Below are 22,273 nucleotides of genomic sequence, written 5' to 3'. Positions count from 1 at the left end.
CCTATTTGCCAACAATCTTGCCCACCATTTAATGTCAGCATTCAAGAGATTGGAACAGTGGGTCCACTGTCTATTACAAGGGAGACATGAAAGGTCTTGGATGGCAGACTATTTAGGAATAGAGGTATCAGAAATTGCAAGTGTATCAAACACGTCAGCAAGATCTAAGTGTTTCCGGATAGTCATCTGTTTTCTTCAGACGGTGGAGCTGAGACTGAATGGGAACAACCATCTATAGACCATGTTTTGCTTCTCATGATAGATGCTTCTGATGTTAGCTAAATCCTGAAATATGTGAATAGTTGCGCCTGCCCAGGCGAGCGACCCTTTATATAGTTATCTCACTACAGTAGGTGTCTCCCAAAATTTGGATAAGCAATTGCCTAATCAAGACATGAAGAATTTTCCTTTTCAATCAAAAGAAAATAATAGAATAAATGAAAAATAATAAAATGAAAATAAAAGTTTACCACTGTGTTTCTCTTTTTTTCTTTTGGCATCGCAGAGCATCGTGTGAATCGGGCTTATTCACATTCCAGACAGTCAATTTAACAAAGGAGTCACGCTGCCTCACTTTGGCTGTATTTTCCGAGTCTTGATCAGGATAGGATACGTCAGGTTTTTGGTGATGCCAAACAATGAGATTCCACAAGAGGATAGTCTTTATCACAAAACAACCCTTCTGTAGATATAAAGGTTAAAGGGGTTGTCCGGATTCAGAGCTGAACCCGGATATACCCTTATTTTCACCCAGACAGCCCCCCTGAGGCTAGCATCGGAGCATCTCATGCTCCGATGCGCTCCCTTGCCCTGCGCTAAATCACGCAAGGGCACGGGCTCTTTTGTTTTCAATAACACACTGCCGGGCGGTAACTTCCGCCCGGCACTGTGTTCGGTGACGTCACCGGCTCTGAGGGGCGGGCTTTAGCGCTGCCCTAGCCACTTTACTGGCTAGGGCAAAGCTAAATCCCGCCCATCAGTGCCGGTGACATCACTGGGGTTCCTGGCAGCCCCATGGAGAGCCCTGGTACGTCACCGGAACTCCTAAAAATGCCTTTGCCCTGCGCAATTTAGCGCAGGGCAAAAGAGAGCATCGGAGCATGAACTGCTCTGATGCTCATGTCAGGGGGGCTGCCGGGGTGACAACCCCTTTAAGGCACATCAGGAGTTTTAACTACGGACTATCTTACATCCTGTTTAATGCCTACTGATTTTATACCTTTGTGATTATAATAAGACCAATTTCTATCTTGAAGATTGGTGGACCTTCACTATGTGCCTTAACCTTTATATCTACAGAAGGGTTGTTTTGTGATAAAGACTATCCTCTTGTGGAATCTCATTGTTTGGCATCACCAAAAAGCTGACGTATCCTATCCTGATCAAGACTCGGGAAATACAGCCAAAGTGAGGCAGCGTGACTCCTTTGTTAACATGAAGATTTTCCTTGAATTCCCTTAATTCTAAGGCTGTTTCATATCTTGTTCCCATAACCAGTCACTGGTTATGTTAAGGTTTTCTTGGCACATGGTAGAGGAAGCTGTTGAGGCTTCGGGGTATGTGATTAGTTGAGTTTACATGGTCTCTAAGTTCACTAACTAATAAACGACCTGGAGATCATTAGGTTATTTGAGTGCATGGATTCGTTATCATCACTGTCTTCTTCTCCTAGGGAAGTGCTGACACTTTTCAGCGGGGTAGGTTTCTCAGATTAGCTAGTGCGAGCCGAGTCAGATGAAGACAGCTACAGAGATATTTTTTAAGTTCTAGTCCTAGCAGTTGAGGCTGTATTACCCCAGTATGATATGTGGAAAGGAGGGGGAGATTAGATAAAGTACATGTTAGGCCCCATGCACACGGCCGTGTTTCACAGCCTTAAAGAGGACCTCTCACCACTCCTGACATGTCTGTTTTATAGCCTCATGCATTCCCCATGTAATAACAATTCTGGAGCATCTATTCTTATAACTCTATGTTGTACCATTCCTTTATTATTTCTACTAGAAGTTATAAATGAATTGCTAGCAGTCTGCAGTAAGGGTACAGAGGGGAGGTAACCAGTTGGGGGTGTGTCCCTGCACAGTCTGACTCTATCCAATCAGTACTGCCATTTTCAGACTGTGCAGGTACACAGTTATGAATGAATTGCTATTAGCCTTCAGTAAGGTATAGAGGGGAGGTAACAAGTGAAGGCTAATAGTAATTCATTCATAACTTCTAGTAGAAATAATAGAGGAATGGTACAACATAGAGCCATAAGAATAGATGCTCCAGAATTGTTATTACCTGGGGAATGGAAGATAAGGGCCCCATAGAAGTGAATGGTTCCTCATCTCATCCACAAAATTGTGGATGAGATGCGGAAAGCAACATACGGCTGTCTGAATGAGCCCTAAGGCTGGGCAGTAAGTACTTTCGTAGCCAAGGGTCGGTAAAACCTTCCTTAGGCTTCTAAAACCGTCATCCAGCTTAGGGTCTCCAAACTGTGATCTCCTCTGTAGAAGAGGCCTGTGGTGGAGCGGCAGGCCCAAGATGCTGCACGACCACTTGTGAATGTCAGCACAGTTCGGTCCTGGTTTTTTTTTTTTTTGTTTTTTTTTTGAATTGGCTGCCTTATTAGAACACAGTAATAACCAGTGACTCCAGCTTAGATGCACTGTCTATAGGTGTCTGAGGTAGTCTAATGTTCAATTTCTGTTTCATAAGAAGCTCGAATCTCAGCTACGTCTCTCAACCATGCTTTACATTGCAGCTCTGCTTGCTCTGATTGGTGCATGGACAGATCATTTCTATTGCTACAGGAACATAATGACTGTACACTAGAAGAACTAAACCACCATTGAGAAAGAAAGATTGCCAGGTGACTGACCCATATCGGGGAGGATCTTGAATAAGGGGGAGGAGCCTGGTGAGTGTTCATGTAATGCATCCCCGATTCATTCACTACTGGTTACGATCCCCACTTATTGGGCCCCATGTATATTTTTCCACATCATGCACACTTTTATACAGCGTCCTCCAGACTGTTGTTACTGGAGCATTAACTCTGATTCACAGTCAAAAAAATATTAACTTTCAAATAAATATGCTAAATAACTGTAGCCGGCGAAATCTCCGCCTGCAGCTTTCCATTACCAAATAAATAATAAATATAAAACCTCACACAATGCATTTCCTTCAATTCTCCCTTAAAAGCAGATTGCACTTAAACACCCTCGTCCCGTCGTAAAGCGCAGGTGGAGTCGGCACTTGTCATGGTTTTTTGTATTGATGAATCTGAGAACGATCATTACATCCAGGAAGCAATAAAGGATGATTACCGCTTATTATACCGGAGATACATTGTATCGTTCATTTGTCATCCCCTGCTGAAGTTATTACTTTTAAAAGCAGCAAAAAATTGTGAAGATGAAGCGTCGTGTAGCCCGACAGCGTCTGGAGAGTGAACCCCCAACCCACACAGGTTTTATATCACAAGGGCAGAAGGAGGCACAATATTCACGATTGAGGATAAAGTGCCCCCGTCACTAGTCTGCAGTGAACTACACGTCATCTAGATACTCTAAATGGGGGCCCCACACCCCAAAACTAAAAGAAGATGTCCTACCAAAGGGTCAGTCTAAATTCAGATGTAGAAAAGCTCACTTTGTAGGGTTTTCTGAGTTTTGTAAGTTTTTGACCTATTGATAGGACATCAGAAAATAATGCAGCAAATGTTTCCTGCAGTCCTATGTAACACCACAGATAACACAGTGATAACTCTCTGAGTGCAGATAATATAGTAGAAGTCACCTGCAGTCCTATGTAACACCACAGATAACACAGTGATAACTCTCTGAGTACAGATAATGTAGTAGATGTTACCTGCAGTCCTATGTAACACCACAGATAACACAGTGATAACTCTCTGAGTACAGATAATGTAGTAGATGTCACCTGCAGTCCTATGTAACACCACAGATAACACAGTGATAACTCTCTGAGTACAGATAATGTAGTAGATGTTACCTGCAGTCCTATGTAACACCACAGATAACACAGTGATAACTCTAAGTAAATATAATGTAGTAGATGTTACTTGCAGTCCTATGTAACACTACAGCCAACAAATAGTGATAATTCTCTGAGTACAGATATCTAGAAGATGTCACCTGCAGTCCTATGTAACACTACAGATAACAGTGATGACTCTGAGTATAGATAATGCAGTAGATGTTTTTTGCAGTCCCATGTAACACCACATATAACACAGTGATAACTCTCTGAGTACAGATAGTGTAGTAGATGTACCATGCAGTCCTATGTAACACCAAAGATAGCAAAAAGTGATTTTTGAGTTTTTTCACCAATTGATAGGACATCAGAAAATAATTCAGCAAATGTTACCTGCAGTCCTATGTAACACCACATACAACAATGATAACTCTCTGAGTACAGATGATGTAGTAGATGTTACCTTCAGTCCTATGTAACATCACAGATGACACAGTGATAACTCTGAGTATAGATAATGCAGTAAATGTTACCTGCAGTCCTATGTAACACCACAGATAACAATGATAACTTTTTGAGTACAGATGATGTAGTAGATATTACCTTCAGTCCTATGTAACATCACAGATGACCTAGTGATAACTCTGAGTATAGATAATGCAGTAAATGTTACCAGCAGTCCTATGTAACATATAACACACATTGATGACACTGTAAATTGAGGAAGGTGATAAACTGAGCTCTGCTACATCTGTAATTCTGACTCGTACTAGGTGTGGTGGTTTAGGTTGCATTGGGTTTTCCGGACATATCTCTTTTATAACTGTGATATATATTTTTTTCCATTTAGTCAAATATGATTTGTGGGCGAGATGAATAAATGACAGACGTAGCCCTGGGCTGATGGGAAGGGATATTATGGAGGCCGCGCCGCGATCCTTCCGATAAGGAGTGCTTGTCTTTCCAGCCGCTCAGCCGATTTGCAGTTGAGGAAACTCTGGGGATTAAGGACAGAAAGGCAGAGAATCGGAGGAAACATGGGGAATCTTAGATGTTAATTAGAGAAAATACTAAACAACAACAATGAATGAAAACAGGAGAAAAAACACTATAATTACCCGTGAACTCTCCCCACGCTGGAGACAGGCGCACTAATTAAAATCCTAAAGAAATTGACCTTGAGATGCCCTTGATGGAGGAATAATTAATTAAACTGAAGGTAAAGGCAATTTAATCATTTTACTCCCAATTTAAATAATGCTCTTTAATTTAACCCCTCGGTGACTTCAGATCTGAGGAGAGAGGTTCTCATTTAAAGGGATGGTGATGACCTGTCTCTCCGGCAGCCTTTTCCAGCACAGCTTCTCAATCCACTGTAACCAAAGAGACACGAGGCACAAGTTACCTCACAATGGTTGTAAGTACAATATTGGGAGGAGGGAGATGTTTTAGAAAATAAAAAACTGAAATAAAAAGGGACGTCACTTTCGAGTATAAATTTATATATATATATATATATATATATATATATATATTTTTTTTAAGATTCTGGATGCAATTAACATTTTGGTTGCCATGACTATGTCCATGTATATATTTCTATTGCAATTGTGTTGTTTACACTGCAGACTACAATAATAATGTGACTTCTTTTCTTATTTTATGCCAGAACATTCCTATTTATATAAAGGTTTGGAGCCCATGTAAGCACCGCCATGAGATGTTCATATTGGGGCAATTCTCGCACTGGTTTTGTGAAGTGAATACCAATGTTTGGACACTCTAATAAAATTTGCTGTAAACGTCTTAAACGATTGCATTTCCCCATTTAGTCTTCACTTGTAGCTGTGCCCTAAGCTTATCTGCTACCGTGAGAATTCTCTGTCCATATGGCGCAGCACTGGCCAACTGGTTGCAGCTATGTAAGATGCATCCTATAGACCTCAAGCCTTCATGCAGACGCAGCCTGGCATGGCCTTCAAAGACCCTGTGTCCTGTCCAAAAACAACAACACATAAAAGCCTGGACTGCCGCCGAGACCTGAAAGACGCAGGGGAACCCGGATAGAAAGAGCCAACGTTCCAGGCATTCTGTCGTGCTGGCAGTAGGCGGAGGAGGATGGGCGCAGCTTACCCTCCTGGGGCAATTTGATGCACAGGATGAGCTTTTTACAGATTCCTGCAGCTTTGAACTTGTCACAAAAAAAGTTACAATTTCATGAGTCGAATTTACAGAAGAATCTAAATAGTAATAATAACAGCAGGAAAACGTTGGCTCTGGATGGGACATGAGAAAGGAGTCTTATAAGAAGGACCTGCCGTAGATCACAGCCACAAGTCTATAGTCTATCTAATATAGGGGCACAATTATCAAATCAGATATGTCCGTTTTTCCATTTCAATTTTTGCGACGTTTGGTGTTCCTTGAACCTCGGCCTATGTTTAAAGGGGTTGTCTGAGTTATTTCTTTGTTCTTTGTATGTTTCTAACTAGGCAAATGAAAGGACTTTACAATTCACTTAATTTATCTCCAGTTGCTGGTTTCTCAGATTTCACTGAGGGTCACATGACCTATCATGTCAGCGTCTCTCCCTGCTCCTTACTGTGCTGGCCACGCCTCCTTCACTCCAGTCTGCTGCTGTCTGCTCTCTCCCTGGATTCTTAAACCCTTCAGCTGCACAGACCCAGGGCTAAAGGCTTTACTGAGTCGATACAGGCAGTGAGGAGACAAATGCTGGGCACAGGAGCTCACAGACTAGAGGAGTTCTGCACAAGAACAGGTAGGGGGAAAATCCTGTGTGTATCAGAAGTGACATTGTACAGCTGGGACTTGTAGTCCTACACATACAACATGCTGCTGAGTCTCCCAGCAGGCAGACATGTCACTTAAGGCAGAACTTGTATTCACTCCCTTAGCAGTGTCATTTTACAGCTGGAACTTCACTGCCTTTGCAGAGCAGGGGGAGGGGCAGAGATTGTTGTTATTGCATGTAAACAAAGGGCCAGAAGAGAACCAGGGAAATGAGGAAATATCATTTTTGGTACCTAAAACTTGCTTAGCTGAGTTATATATTGCTGCCTATCAGATTTACAGTTATATTATTATTATTATTATTATTTTTTTTTTTTTTTTTTTAAAGGTGTAAACCACATTGCACTCACGCCACATATATTATTTAAGGTGCCCCAGTTCATAACTTTGATGCCAGCACACAAAGCAAAGCCAGACTTAAAACAACCTCTAATGATAAATGCCCCCGTAGTCCCCAGTCAGTATCCTTCTCCCTCTGACAGTTGCAAACTGTGAGAGATAGGTTTTTATATACCCTGAACAAAAATATAAACGCAACACTTTCGGTTTTGCTCCCATTTTGCATGAGCTGAACTCAAAGATCTGAAACATTCTCTACATACACAAAAGACCCATTACTCTCAAATATTGTTCACAAATCTGTCTAAATCTGTGTTAGTGACACTTCTCCTTTGCCGAGATAATCCATCCCACCTCACAGGTGTGGCATATCAAGGTGCTGATTAGACAGCATGAATATTGCACAGGTGGTTGGCCAGATGAAGCGATGGGGCGCGAAACAGCCGTCGACGCAAGTCTTACCACTGGTTCGTATGTATGTCCGTCCCAAACCATTCATGTATTCAGCTTTTTTGTATCCAGTTTTGATGTATTCAGCTTTGATGTATTCAGCGTTGATGTACCCTTGTTCAGTGTATAATGTAAACTGTAGTACACATTTTTGTCCACAAGGTGGCAGCTAACCAGCTGTGTGAGCCTCTGTACATTTCTTTGTTTCTAAGACCACGGTAGGGAAAAGGTTGAATGCTATTTGCAGTTTTCAAATCTACCTGTGAACTCAGAGTGGAAGTTGCTGAAACCACTCCTATCAAGTTAAGGAGCCAATAGCCTTTTCTTAAGGAACACCCCTTTTGTGATGTCATATGTGCTATTTAAGTGAATGTATCTTGAATAAAGCTCTCTTGCTCAGGGGGATGAGAAGATCTTTTCATGAAACCAACTTGTGTGTCTGGTCTCTTTATCGAAGCAGTATGGAACGGGCATACTTATACTTCTAATTCACTTGGCACCACACAAAGAAGATGAGAATCGCTTAAGTTGCGATAACAAAACATAATAGGAGAATAAAAAAGAAAACATAACTGTTAATTGCCCATAGCAACCAAGCAGATTCCACAGGAGATCTAAAAAATGAAAGCTGGAGTGGGCAACTAAGCATCGGTCTTCATAAATCTCCCCCATACTTCCCAGTAAGTTACCAGTCAGTCTGAATTGCCCTCTGGCTGGTGTTAATATAATCCCCGGTAAGTTCCCTGCAGACTGTTAGATAATTATTGTACCACAGAGTCTGGAGCAGTGAAGAGAAATAGTACCCACTCGTACGTCATTGCTCAGGGGTAGTCTCCTCAGCTTTGCTGTATATGGGGTCAGCTGGGGGGAAGGCTCTGCGCTTCTCCCGGTTCCTTTGTACTGGAACGCGCTCATTAACAGAGAGGTTGCGCTGAGCTCTGCTTTGTGGATACTTTGATCAACTGATAAGAAAATATCAAGGCTTTGTTGTTCCTTCTCCCAGCGGCTTTAAGTATCATTACAGAAAATATATTCATAAATAATTCAGAAAGCAGAACAATTAAGACAATCAATCTATTCGTCCCGGTCACCGCATCGCTGTTGTTTTATTTCCACAGAGCACTATGATGGTTAACCCCTACCACTGGGAAAGGGGGGTACAGTACAATCCCAGGTGTGAACGAGCTCCCATCACAGGACATGATTTTACAGGTTACAACTGCCCATAGCAACCAATCAGATTCCACCTTTCATTTTACAAAGGAGCTGTGAAAAATGTAAGGTGGAATCTGATTGGTTGCTGTGGGTAACTAAGCCAGTTCTACTTTACACCAGTTTGATAAATGATCCCTATAGTTCAGTAAGTCTGTAAATACTGTTATGTCAAAGCATTTATAATTCTGCTGCCCTCTGTTAGCATACAGCAGGGAATTGTGGGAGCTAGGCTGTTAGTTAAGCTAACTCCAAGCCACTGTTGCAACCTGTGGCTATATTAACGGTGACACTAATAGTATAAAGATAATGTCCCCCAAAAATGATTGTGCTAAGCTGATACTGTGCCAGGGTTACCCCAAAGTAACAGTGCTCCCCAAAATCCTACCAATAGAAATAATTCTCTGCCAGAGCACACTTAGTAGTAATAATGCCCATATAGTGCCCATACTAGTAATCATGTTCCTCATAGCCCCCCAGTAGTAGTAAAGCTCCCCATAATACCTCCTAGTAGTAATAATTCTCCCTATAATATGACAGTACATGAAATACCCCTGCTTAGTGCCCGCAGTTGAGCTAATGTCCCCATAATGTATGCCAGTATAAAATACCCCTATATAGTGCCCCAGTAAATGCCCTCATAGTGCTCCTCTCCCCTTTCCCCATAGTGTACCTCATAATATGCCAGTAAAAAAAATGCCCCTTCTTAGTGCCCCCCGCAGATGCCCCTATAGTGCTCCTCTCCCCCATAATGTGCCAGTAAAAAATGTCCCTTCTTAGTGCCACCATATGCCCCAATAGTGCTCCACTCCCCCAGTGCCCCCAAATAATGCCCCATAGTGCCACTCTCTACTATAATGCCTCCCATATAATAATGCCCCTATAGTGCCAACAGATGCCCCATAGTGCCGCTCTCCCTTATAGTCCCCCCCCCATAATGTGCCAATAATAAATAAAAAAACTTTAGAGCCCCCAGATGCCCCCATAGTGCTCCTCTCCCCCATGGTGCCCCCCCATAATGTGCCAGTAAGAAATGCCCACATAGTCCCCCCCAAAATGGGCAAGAAATAAATGCCCCCAGAATGCCACCCCCCCAAAAATGGGGCTGTAAGAAATGCCATCTCCCCCCATAGTGCCAGCTCCCCCCGCAAAAACAACAACAACACGAATACTTACCTCCATCACCAGCAATGCGATGCAGGCCTCTTCCGGCCTGTGTCCCCCGCTGTGTGCTGCCCGGCTCAGGCGGTGCGATGATAATGTCGTCATCGCGCCGCCTGAGCCGGCCTCTGATAGGCTGCAGGCATTAGTGCCTGCGGCCTATCAGAAGAAGCAGGGAAAGGAGACGCCTCTCCCTCCCCTGCCGCAGCATAGGCATCTGTATTGCTGTCCTGAGGATGGCGATACAGATGAATATGGAGATGAGCGCTTCCATGAGTGCTCATCTCCTACTGGCCGCTGCCGCCCGGCCCTGAGGAATAAAAAATAAATAAAAAATATTTGTTAAAGATGGCCAAGCAGCCGTTTTTTTTAGGGAGTCCTGGGGGCAATTGCCTCCCTGTCCCCCATCCCAGCCCGCCCCTGGGAGCAACCGCTGTTCTACTTCAAATCAAAAGAACAGTGCCTGCCATACGCACTATATCTTGTAAGGTGCATTATAGCAGAGCTCTGTTTCTGTAGAGACACTGAACCAGCAGGAGGTGGCAGGGAGTTGTGAGGCTATGCCACCTGAGAGCTAACAGTAAGCCAGCGGACACCTGTGCAGCTTGGGCACATACCTTCATATAGCGCGGTGACGGTGCAGGCTCTGGTGTTCCGCCACTACTTCTGATGCTACATCTAATATTCACAGTTAAATGAACTCAGAGGATTTCCTGGTCTTTTTAGATAATTAAATGTCCCCAGTCCCCATCCTGACCTGCACATCCTGACCTGTTCGCCCCAATGTAATGTGTTTATAGGTGAAATGATGGGGATAATATCCCGGAGGTAACGACACTAGTGGAGTAATGCGTTCTAGGCATATTACACTATTAGCAGTGGCCGCAGCTCCCCTGTCCTGCCAGATTTCCATCAGGAAGGCAGCATTCCCTGCAGGATTCATGGCTGACAAAGCATTGAAAGCAAAGACTCAGTGATTAGCGGGATTACACTCAGCATCCACGGGTTGTAGTCATCATCAACCAACAATACAGATCACCAGTCTCTACTGCTTGTACTGGTCACTAGCCTCTACTGTTGGTTCCGGCTACTGACTGTACAGCTGGTACCAGTCACTGGTCCCTACTGCTGGTACTAGTCACTGGCCTCATCTGCTAATACTGGGCACTGTCCCCTACTGCTGGTACCAGTCACTGGCCTCTTCTGCTAGTACTGGGCATTATCCCCTACAACTGCACTGGTACCAGTCACTGGCCTCTTCTGCTAGTACTGGGAACTGGCCCCTACCACTGCACTAGTACCAGTCACTGGCCTCTTCTGCTAGTACTGGGCACTGGCCCCTACCACTGGTAGTGCTCACTGGCCTCTACTGCTAGTTCTGGCTACTGGCTCTACTGCCAGTACCAGTGACTGGCCTCTACCACTGGTAGCAGTCATTGGCCTTTACTGCTGGTACCAATTGCAGTGTCCCACATCTGTGTGAAAAAGGAACACTTCAAACATCTGCATATCTGTACTTACTGAATTATAATGTATTGTATTCCTTATTTTCTGGCTGGCAATGTCGTTTCATCAATTTGCCCCTAGGTGGTGCTGGCACCACATAGTGTATATAAAGAGGGGGGGTGTCTAGCTGTGAGGAGTATGTTAGTGAAGAGCAGTATGTAGTCGGAGTAAGAAGCAAGTCCATGGAGGAAGGAGACAGACCTAGGCCACCATGTAACGGCTGTACTTTCCTCTGGGCCTTGAAATCTGCATAAGACCAGCACCAGACAGTGAGTCTATACACAGAGATGCAAGGAGACTATTGAGGGTAACAGCAAACCAAGGCTTATAGACCTCATTAGCACCAGTGACCAGGAGAAGCTTACAGAGTGCCTGGACACAACCAGATAACTTAGGCCAAGTTTTTTTTTATCACTGACTTAACCTTCCGGTTGTTAGTGAAAAAAACATAAAAAAAACATTTCTAGAAGAGGTTCCTGGCAAAGAATGAAGCAGATGTGTTTGCCTGCCGGGGGGGGGGGGGGGGGGGGACGCCCCTAAAGAAATACTCATAAATAAATATTAGCATCTTTAGTGCCAGTGTTCTGTGAAGATAGGATTTGTATCCGGATCCTTGTCTGTCCAGAGTCTACTCCTAAAAGGACAATTCCTCATAGAAATTTGCCACTACCAGAAAACAGAACACCCTTGAACTTGTTATGCATACTAAGCTGTCCATTGATGAACTGTACCAACTGTCCAGAGACTATTGATCTTCAATAAATGTTCAACTGGTTTACAATTACTGACTCCTCATTCTTACAACTACTACTACTCTCAACATTTGCACCTAACGGTGTTGGCGTCACGAACCAGGGGCCCAGCCACAAGCACCCTAAACATCACCACATCAAGGGCACCTCAACCAACATCTGGCTGGTGTTTCCTGCAACAGAGAGCGCCCTGGGATATCTCGTGCTGTCTTCCTATCCACTGCACTGCCGACCCAGAGAGGCATCTGCTAATTGTGAGTACAAAGAACCACTACCCCCATCGGCCCACTGTGAGCCTCACGTGTTTTACCCTGCGGTCCGACATGCTGCACAATGACTGGTCTCTTCTAGTACCAGGCTCTGGCCTCGACTTCTGGTACCAGTCACTGGCTTTTACTGCTGGCACCAGTCACTGGTCTCTGGCCTCTACTGCTAGTACCAGTCACTGGCCCCTACTGCTGGAACCAATCACTTGCCTCTACTTCTGTTTCCAGGCACTGGCTTTTATTGCTGGTACCGCTGGTGCCATGGAATGAATGTAAGTTTCAGAGACATGCTGGGAGATGTGGTTCTCCCCATTATACCTCCTCCCTGCTTAGTGGGAGGGAAATATGTTATTTGACAAGGACTGTAAAAGCCTGTAAAATGGCTAGAGCAGCGCTAAAGCCACCCATCAGTGCTGGTCTGTGTTGGGCCCAGGTTCATATATGCTCGCATTATTGAGAGAAAAAAACGACTATTTGAATATATGCAAATGATCCTCTAGAAGCAACGGGGGCGATACCATTACACCTAGAGGCTCTGCTCTCTCTGCAACTGCTGCTCCCTGTCTACTTTGACAGGGCCTGGCAGTAAAAAATGTCATCACACCTGGCTATGTTAAAGTGCAGAGGGTGTGGCAGTTACAGAGAATGTGACAGTTACTGCTGTGGAGCGCCAGCGGCTGAACTGTGATCATGAGGAACTAGGTGAGTATATTTTCTTAACTTCCTGTGAAGGAGGCACATATCTGACCATTACTACTGTGAGGGGCCACATATCTGGACATAACTACTATGTACTAGCACAAAGTGGGAATAATTACTATGTGGGGGCATTAGGGGGACTGGGTGTGTATAGTTATGCTTTGGGCAGAGTTAGAGTCGTGACCTAGTATGAAAAGAATATATATACATATTGTAAACATATTCACAAGATGTTTTTTATTTGCACATATACTTTTATATTTGTATGTGTGATTAGGGGGGGGGGGGGGGGCAGGTACATCTTTGCACGGGGGCCCTTTGCTGTCTGTGTCTGCCCCTGAGTCTAAGGATAATGGTATATGAATAATATACTGTAACATGCTACATGCTGGTCACTGGTCTCTATGATTATGCTGGTTACCAGCTTCTAATGGTTATGGTGGTCACCAGCCTCTACTGGTTTTGGTGGTCACTGGCCTCTATGACTATGCTGCTCACCGGCCTCTACTGATTATGCTGGTCACTGACCTCTACTGGTTATGCTGGTCACTGGCCTCTACTGGTTATGCTGGTCATCAGTCTATAACTATTGAATGGTCATTGGCAAGCTTGGATTGGTTGATCATGTTGCCATAGAGACTAAGATAAGTGGTGGCCAGATACTTCTGGCTTGGCTGATATTCTTTAGCTACAACTGCATTATTTTCATTAAAAAAAAACAGTGTTGGTGTGAATGGAGCCACAACACCCAGATCTGTTGAATCCTAACAAATGAATACATGATGGAGATCATGCGCAGTGTCCGGTCATTGTGGGGATGCATATAATGGAACTGTTGCGCTGACGTCATTTGTTGCTGCAGCGCACAGTTGTTTCTCGCGGCCCCTTATAAGCCACAGTGTTAGATTGGCATTTTTTTTTTAGGCTCCTCCATCAGCGCTGTCGTTGTGTTCCTATTTCTAAATTATACGTCAGGGCGTTGCGGTGAGCCCACATAGCCGACCATGAAAGGCTCACATATTTAATTTCAGATTATTGAAATATTCCACTGAATGTGACTTTTTTCCGTCTCCGGAGGAACTGAATACATTTTTTTTTTCTTTGTGGCATTTTCCAAGTCACAAAAGAAATGCGAGACCTGTAATGATATGCTGGCAGCGTACAAAAGCTTTCAATTTTCTCTTATTCTCTTGGTTCAATGGAGCCACCATAGAGCGTGGTGAGCCGCAGAGCATTCTGGGAAGGTAGGTACCAGGCACGGTTCTCATTGCATTCGTAGCGAGGTCCCTACCGCAGATTGCATTTTTAATTATCTGTTTCCGCTGGCCACAGGGATTACCGAGTCGACTGTTGGGAGCAGATAGATGGAAGTAAATGTTTCTCTTGTTGGTTCAGTGAGAAAACAGGAGGCTGAATGGAGGAACAGGAGAAACACAAGGTGCTCGCTTTTATTTCTTCCCCAGAGCTACAATCAGAGATACCTGAGGGTCCAACAGAGTCCCTTACAACTACAGTCACGGCCTAGAGCACCGGATTTATGCTGCACATAAAGCAGTTAACCAGAATGATCCAATTTACTCAAATATACCTCACATTTACAACTATAACAGGCAGGGGTGCACCTAGCCTTTCTGCTGCCTGAGGCAAAAACTAAAACTGAGGCCCCCCATGCCAATTTCTTAACCTAACCCCTTTGCTACAATGAAAGCGCTCATTGCCCATGGCCCTTCTGCCGCCACCTCTTGCCCCTAACTGGTGCTTCCTGAGGCGATCGCCTCACCTGGCCTCATTGGTGGTGCACCCCTGATAACAGGTCTTATACTCCAGTCACCACCAAAACTGCATTCACAATGTTGCTGTGTGCCACTTGGAATGTGCTGGATTATGTATATTCCATTGTGCCAAAACCTAATAGCTCAGCCCCATGTGGCATCTTAGCTCTCACAGTACTCTGTGCTCTAGTGACAGGAAACCAGCAGAATTAAGGATGCAGCTTTGGTTGGTACTGGAATACAAAACATAACTCGAGGTATGGAAAGCAAAGTTACTCAGAATTATAAGTTCTGTGAAACATCAATAAAATGGGTTAAAAAAGGAGCGTAACTTTCATAAAGGTTGATTAACGATCAAGTGCTAAGTGTTCATCCACAAGAACCAATCAGGTTTTTGCTTACAATGTCCATCCTACTTTAGAAACATGAGACATTCAACCTAATTGGTTGTTACAGGAGTGTAAGTGGGTGGGACTGTGACAACCTATTGGTTATTATCAATTTCAATATGATGTTAAAATTCCCCTTAGAAATATTCATAGGTACAGTGTAGCAGAGCTGGTATTACTCTGAGACCGGGTTCTCCCAGCAGAACACAGACCCGATACACCAACAAGCCTCAGCAATACAAATGATAACGCAGCAAGACTCAGTGCTGACCTTGGAGTACGTTGCGCCATTCAGAACCTCGCCGTTCCTCATCCAGATGATGGTTGCTGCTGGTTTGGCATTGTCTGCATGGCAGGTTAAATTCAGGGGGTCTCCTGCTCGAAGGCTTACTATAGGACCACCAATAATTACTGGATCATCTGGCGGAACTGTGGGGAAAGCAAACATAAGACATCTTATTATCCAAACTCAGATTGATATGTTAGTCCGTTATTGGAGAAAACCCTTAAAGGGGTTGTCTCACTTCAGCAAGTGGCATTTATCATGTAGAGAAAGTTAATACAAGGCACTTACTAATGTATTGTGATTGTCCATATTGCTTCCTTTGCTGGCAGGATTCATTTTTCCATCACATTATACATTGCTTGTTTCCATGATTACAGACCACCCTGCAATCTATCAGTATTGGTCGTGCTTGCAGAATATAGGGAAAAGGCACCAGCCTATGTGTGCTCCCATGGTCCCTGCCACCAGAGAGGCTGACACGTTTGGCTATCGTGTGTAAGCACCACCACCAATGATGGATTCCAGGGTAGTCTGTAACCATGGAAATGAGCAGTGTATAATGTGATGGAAAAATGAATCCAGCCAGCAAAGGAAGCAATATGGACAATCACAATACATTAGTAAGTGCCTTGTATTAACTTTCTCTACATGATAAATCCCATTTACTGAAGGGAGACAACCCCTTTAAAGGGGCTAATCTGAGGCATTGGTAACAGCGCTAGGATATGCCAGCAACGCCAGATAGGAGCGGGACTCCTGAAGTGAGTGGAGAGCAGTATGCAGTCAATAGAGAGGTGGCCACATTTGCTTGGTGCCCAATCCAATAATTTGAGACTGCCGAAAATAGTTCTTGCTTGTCTATTTTTGGAACTCCTACAGAAATGAATGGAGAGAATGCCATGTATGAGCCATGTGCTCTCCTTCATGACATAGGTGCAGGTCTCATATCCTAGAGATATGATATCAAAGTCCCAGATTGTCATCTCACACAACTGCATAAATCAATAGTACAGGTGAATAAAAGAAACATTCCAATATATCAGAAAAAATGCCTTGTTCGCTAGTTATTAGCTCCTTTCTTCCTTCATCCCTTTCCCAAATTAACTTCCTGAATTCTGTGATACATCTGTTGTGAGAGACCAAGACTGGCTGCCTGCTCACTGAAGAGAACATGGCACTCTTCCCCTAGAAGTCTATGGAGAGGAGAGGGGAGGGAGCAGTGAACAGCAGGGGGAGGCAGAGAGACAATGCCATAATTCAGCAGCTAATGGTGTTATATCTCACCCCAAGTGCATAATGCATACCTATAACTGCTGAATACTTCTCTATTACGTCCTATATGCCGCTTCTGTTAGGAAGCACAATTACCTGTCTCTATGTGGAGTCTATGGGGAGACATCATTACAGCTAGTCTTCACCGACTAGCTATGAGACAGCTAAGTATAGATGAAGACTGCAGAGAAGAACATTGCAAAGGATGCCGTATAAAACTCATATAATGGCTAGATTTAGTGCTGTCACTCATCCATACACATGGACAGTTATTCTGAAAAGTTATCTGAAATGACAGGTACACTTTAAGACAACCTGCAGTTTTTAATTAGTGAGCACCATATACCAATACAAGAGTGAACCCAAACGTTTCTGACGGCGTACATGACAGCAGATGCATTAGTCTTAAAGGGGTCATACATGATTAGAGAAAACATGGCTGCTTCTTACAGAAAGAGCACCACACCTGTCCACAGGTTTTGTGTGGTATTGCAGTTCAGCCCGATTTCTGTACAACCCGTTTTCACATATCTGCCCCAATGCATCACATAACCAAAAGGCACACAAGCGAAAAGAAAAATTCTGTGCTACTTCTAAGACTTGGAAACAATGCGTCCTACTAGAAATCTGCGCTAGTTATGTGCACATGATTATTATTATAATATTTTATATACTGTATGTTTTTTTTTGTAGCAAAAATAAACATTTGGGGACCATTCAGGCAGTCTCTGTCCACAAAACAATAAAGACCTTGGTGGACCTGACAGACCCCATTATAAGTCGGTGTGGTCTTTCAGGCACATCTGGCGTCCATCGTGCAGTGGACCATTGTGGCTTCCATGGCAAATTGGAACCATAATGGACATGTGAACAGAGCCTTCTACATTCACAATTGTGGCCTAAAATGTCCGAAATGTAACGATATCTGGATAGGAAGCATCGCTCTTCCGGTCTCTGTTCTGATAAAATGTTCATTGCACTGTTCATCAAGGAAATGGTTGCGTTACACACTGATACGTCTGACTAATGGCGGCTCTAACACACGCGCCTGAAGCTTTAAAGATGATTGAAATAACGTTTCTCTCATTGTTTTCAAATTTCCAATTAAAATCCCATCTTGTACTTCTCTTTAAAACGCTTTAAATGTTGCATTATGACTATGACGGCGCCACGCCATTCCGATCTCATTATTAATTGCGCACATTTATAACATGGGGGTTTGTTGGTTGTAGACAGTATTTCAGGACACAATATTTGCTGCTTGCAACAACAGGATTTAATAACCTCTTACAGTGAGATCTTCGTCGCTGGTTGCTGGTGTCACTCAGCTTTTCCTGATTCCTGATCAGTAAATGTACTCCATTACCAGCAGTAGCATAGGCCAGGGGTTGTATAACATTGCATAAGCAGAGGCTGAAAGGTGGATGATGCTTAACTGCCATTACTGCTCCCCACCCTCTCCAGACTCTCCAGGGGATGTATTTGCTTATTTTGCCATTCTGGAATCTGGGAAAGCTGAGTGACAACCGGAGTGGAAGTTGCAATAGTCACTACCTAAACTTTTTAGGGTGCCCTCACATGTGGCAGAATTTTTCACCAGAAAGTCAGCAGGTACAATGCGTAGTAAGGGCATTTTAGAAATAATTGGCATTTGACATACTCAAAGAAGCACAAGAACTTTTATTCTCTGACCTGTTATTCTCTGTAGCCTGTACTAGTGAAGGTAATCTTAACTTCACTAAAATACAGTGACTGTATTTGTGAGTTGTAACCTCCCTTCTGATCCTCAGCTGTGTCATGTGACCAACATTCTGATCTCTGATCTGACACAGGACAGGTTACTTCTCTATTCATTCCTATGAAACTGACATTGAGGCTCCCTTAGGAATACATAGAGAAACTGGCCTTTTGCCGACACATAAGATGCTGTGTTATTTGTAGAGTCAGAGTGTTGGTCGCAAGAAACAGTCACAAATACAGTCACTGGTACGAAGATAACCTTCACTGCAGTTTACATCAGGAACCTTTCTAACAGGTCAGAGAATAATACATTTTATGGGAGTATTTATTTAAGTACAGATTGGTTATTTCCCCTCTAATTATTATATTACCTTCTATAATTCTTGTAATGTAGTGAGTTTGGGATACTTAGATGACCACCAGGCCACATTCCAGAGTGGTTAACTCACAGGACATCCATACTCCACACTGGATGTCCTTAGGAGGAGGGGCTGAAAGGTATAAACCCAAAGACAATATCTCTCCTATATTACCATGGGGTGTTGGGCATGTGCTATGTGGATAGCACGGTGACAGGAGCTCTCCCATTGTGTTGCAGGCCAGGTGATTACTATTTATTCTGTATGAGATTTTTTATATCACTTAGCCTGTGTAAGTGTCACCGCCAGATATCTGAGAAGCTCTGACAGATGTTCTTCAGAACCTCCTGCTTGAGGTTCTTTTGTTTTGCTTTCGTTTTGTCATCTCGTTTCCCTCTCTCTTGCATCCCTTTAAATCCCCTCCCATACTGCATCACTTTGCGGTTTATACAGCTTCCTGGATTGTGTGCATGCTGGATGCTGCAACTGATGCTTCTACAGATAAGTCTGTTCCTTTATTTGTGTTTTCCTGTTGGCTTGAACCTAGGTGACCCTGACTCCCTCCGTATTAAGTGTAGGGAGCCAGTGGTCATGTCCCCTCACTATTATAGGGTGTTCAGGTGTCATACAGTCGAGGCACGAGGGCATGCAATTATCTATCATAGAGATCTTTGCATGGGCTGAGAAGTCAGAGAGAGCGCGAGGGCTTTTACAGGGCTCACCCTTATGTTCCTTAGTTTGGGATCAAGTCAGTCGGATCTTCATTTGTTGTCTTCTAGTTTTCTGCAACACCATCCGTGACAGTAAGCCTATTTATTCTCATCTCTTCAAATTCACATTAATACAGCAGATTTCTACAAAGTTGTAGATTTTTGGGTGTGAATTTTTCTGCAGCATTTTCCACTGCAGAATCAATTTCCCACTGAATTGAATGGAGAGATTCTCATACAGAAAATCTGCAACACGTTATTGCAGACATTATTTACTCTGCGGAATGGCAATTCTGCAGTGGAACACAATGCAGGTATAGACAATTTGCAGCCCCATTGGATAACATGGGGGAAATCTTGACGTGACAGATTTTCTGGCAGAAAATGTTGCCATGTGTGAGGGCACCTTTAGATTTCTGAGGAGGTACACTCGGAACTCTGTGCAGTTTCACAGATGCAACTTATTGAGACTTCATTGCATCACACAGAGAACAGCTTGAGGCAAATCCCAGCTTGACAGCCGCCATTTATGTTCCCAGAATGTTATGAACACTTTTATGTTGCTTTTATCTTTATTATCTATTATCCTTACAACCTTATTTAGATAAGCCGACATCATGGAGTCCTGCCATCTGTGACACGCCTGCCGAATGTCAACCTGACTCCTTACCACATTAGAGCTGAGAGAGACAGAGGGTGCAGCGCTCTCGGGCCTTACAGTACACAGGACCAGAGGGGGTATCATGTGCATTCATGACCAAGCAATTTATTCCATTTTGTCATTGTCGTATTCCAAGAGCTAATTAATTTACTTTTTTCGTTGCTGTGCCTGTAGCTATATGAGGGCTTGTTTTTTCCTGGGACAAGTTGTAGTTTTTAATGGCACCACCTTTGGGGTACATATAAATTACTGATTAACTTTTATTAAATGTAAAAAACAGCACTGACCTTTTACATTTTTCAGCATTAACTTTAGCTGCATAAACCTTATGATACCTTAAAGGGGTATTCACATCTCAGGATATCCTCTGGGACTCGCACCTATCTCGTAAACTGATCTGGCAAAGTGAAGAAGGGCGCACCACACATGCGCGACCACCCTCTATTCATTTCTATGGGGCCGCGAGAAAATAGCCGAGCACCTATCAGACATTGTCTGAAATGGGAATACCCCTATAAGTTTTTGGGTCAGTATGATTACAGGAATACCAAATATATATATGGTATTTTTGGAAAGTTTTTCTACTTTCGCACATCATATACCATATATAGTGTGTGGGATAAATAATGTAATTGTATAATTCAGGTCAATACGGATGTTACGATAGCAAATATGTTGAGAAGATTTTATCTTTTCAGTTTTAAAACTTTTTTTCCCCAAATGCTGAGTACCCTAATGGTATGAATTTCTAAAATCACCCCGGGTACCCCTGTCTAAAGCGGAACACCCTGCCTGATAAGGGCGATCCCACTGTTTTCTGAATTCTCCCTAGAATACCCTAAACTGTATCTTTTGGGGTGTGCCAAACTAAATAGGGACAGTAGTGGGACCACCAATACCTAGACCTAGAAGAGTTGGAATCTTGCTGCACTAATCTCCAGGTATTGAGACAGATAACAGAACTATACACCACCATTCAAAGTTCTGATATATGATAATTCTGAATTAAACCCAACGAGTTTCTCTTTACCCCAAAGTGGGGTTCATCAGGGGTTGCCCCTATTTACCTTGTCATACCCCAATGGATATAGTTTAGGGTATTCTAAGGAGAGTTCCGAAGACAGTGGGATCGCCTTTTTAGGGCGGATGTTCTGCTGTGGGTAAGGGCACCCAGGGTGATTTTAGAGATTCGTACCATTAGGGTACTCAGTATTAGGAATTTTATTTTTCACTTATAATAAAGGGTAGATTTTATATGTTTCTTTCTGCTGTGAGTTTTTGATAACACTTTCCCTTTGTAGATTGTGGCCTATTGAGCAGGTTCTATGAGCAGATAGTTTGGAGTATTATTCGAAAGATGAATCTTGGGGAGCACTGTTCACTTATCTGTTATTGTTGGCAAATTTGTGGCATTTAAACCTTGCCCTGGAAATGTCCAAGTTTACTTGCGAATGCCCATTTTTAGGTGGGGCTTATATAACAAACAACCATTTTCAGCTGGCTCTGTCTCTGAAAATTAGGGGTAGTCCTTGCAAATTTGGGGCTGTGGGCAACTATGCAGCTGACCGTATATCATGTATCTCATGCATTCTGTCATGCAGACAAGACATGACCAATAAATCTGGTATGGACCATATGTATATATCAAACACATCATTCTCTCAGGATCTAAATGTACCAAAGTTTTTAGTTTGTAAAAAGCATCCTCATTAATGAAGTTGCAACTCTGCAACAGGGTCTTCAATGTCACCAGCAGATGATGCATTAATCAGGCGAATCCTGAAATACTCAATGTCGGAGAAGTGGGAATAGATGCTACATGGGTGATTGGAGGAGGACTTCTGCGAGACGTGACAGGCGACCACTGTGGACCAGCACACAATTAGAGAGAACTC

At 43.4% G+C, this 22,273-nt stretch overlaps 1 protein-coding gene across 2 annotated transcripts in view; it reads right to left on the bottom strand.

Annotated features, from left to right (window-relative positions):
* KIRREL3 (kirre like nephrin family adhesion molecule 3) overlaps positions 1-22,273 on the bottom strand; it is an 863,226-nt gene that overhangs the window by 152,125 nt on the left and 688,828 nt on the right. For both annotated transcript variants that reach the window (XM_044281769.1, XM_044281770.1), the window contains exon 5: positions 15,622-15,779. In XM_044281769.1, the coding sequence (XP_044137704.1) occupies positions 15,622-15,779 (158 nt within the window). The remainder of the gene's footprint in view (positions 1-15,621; positions 15,780-22,273) is intronic.

The sequence above is a fragment of the Bufo gargarizans genome, chromosome 2, assembly GCF_014858855.1.
Source record: "Bufo gargarizans isolate SCDJY-AF-19 chromosome 2, ASM1485885v1, whole genome shotgun sequence".
Classification (NCBI taxonomy): domain Eukaryota; kingdom Metazoa; phylum Chordata; class Amphibia; order Anura; family Bufonidae; genus Bufo; species Bufo gargarizans.
The sequence above is the reverse complement of the archived record's forward strand: the minus strand, read 5'-3'. Positions and strand labels throughout refer to the sequence as shown.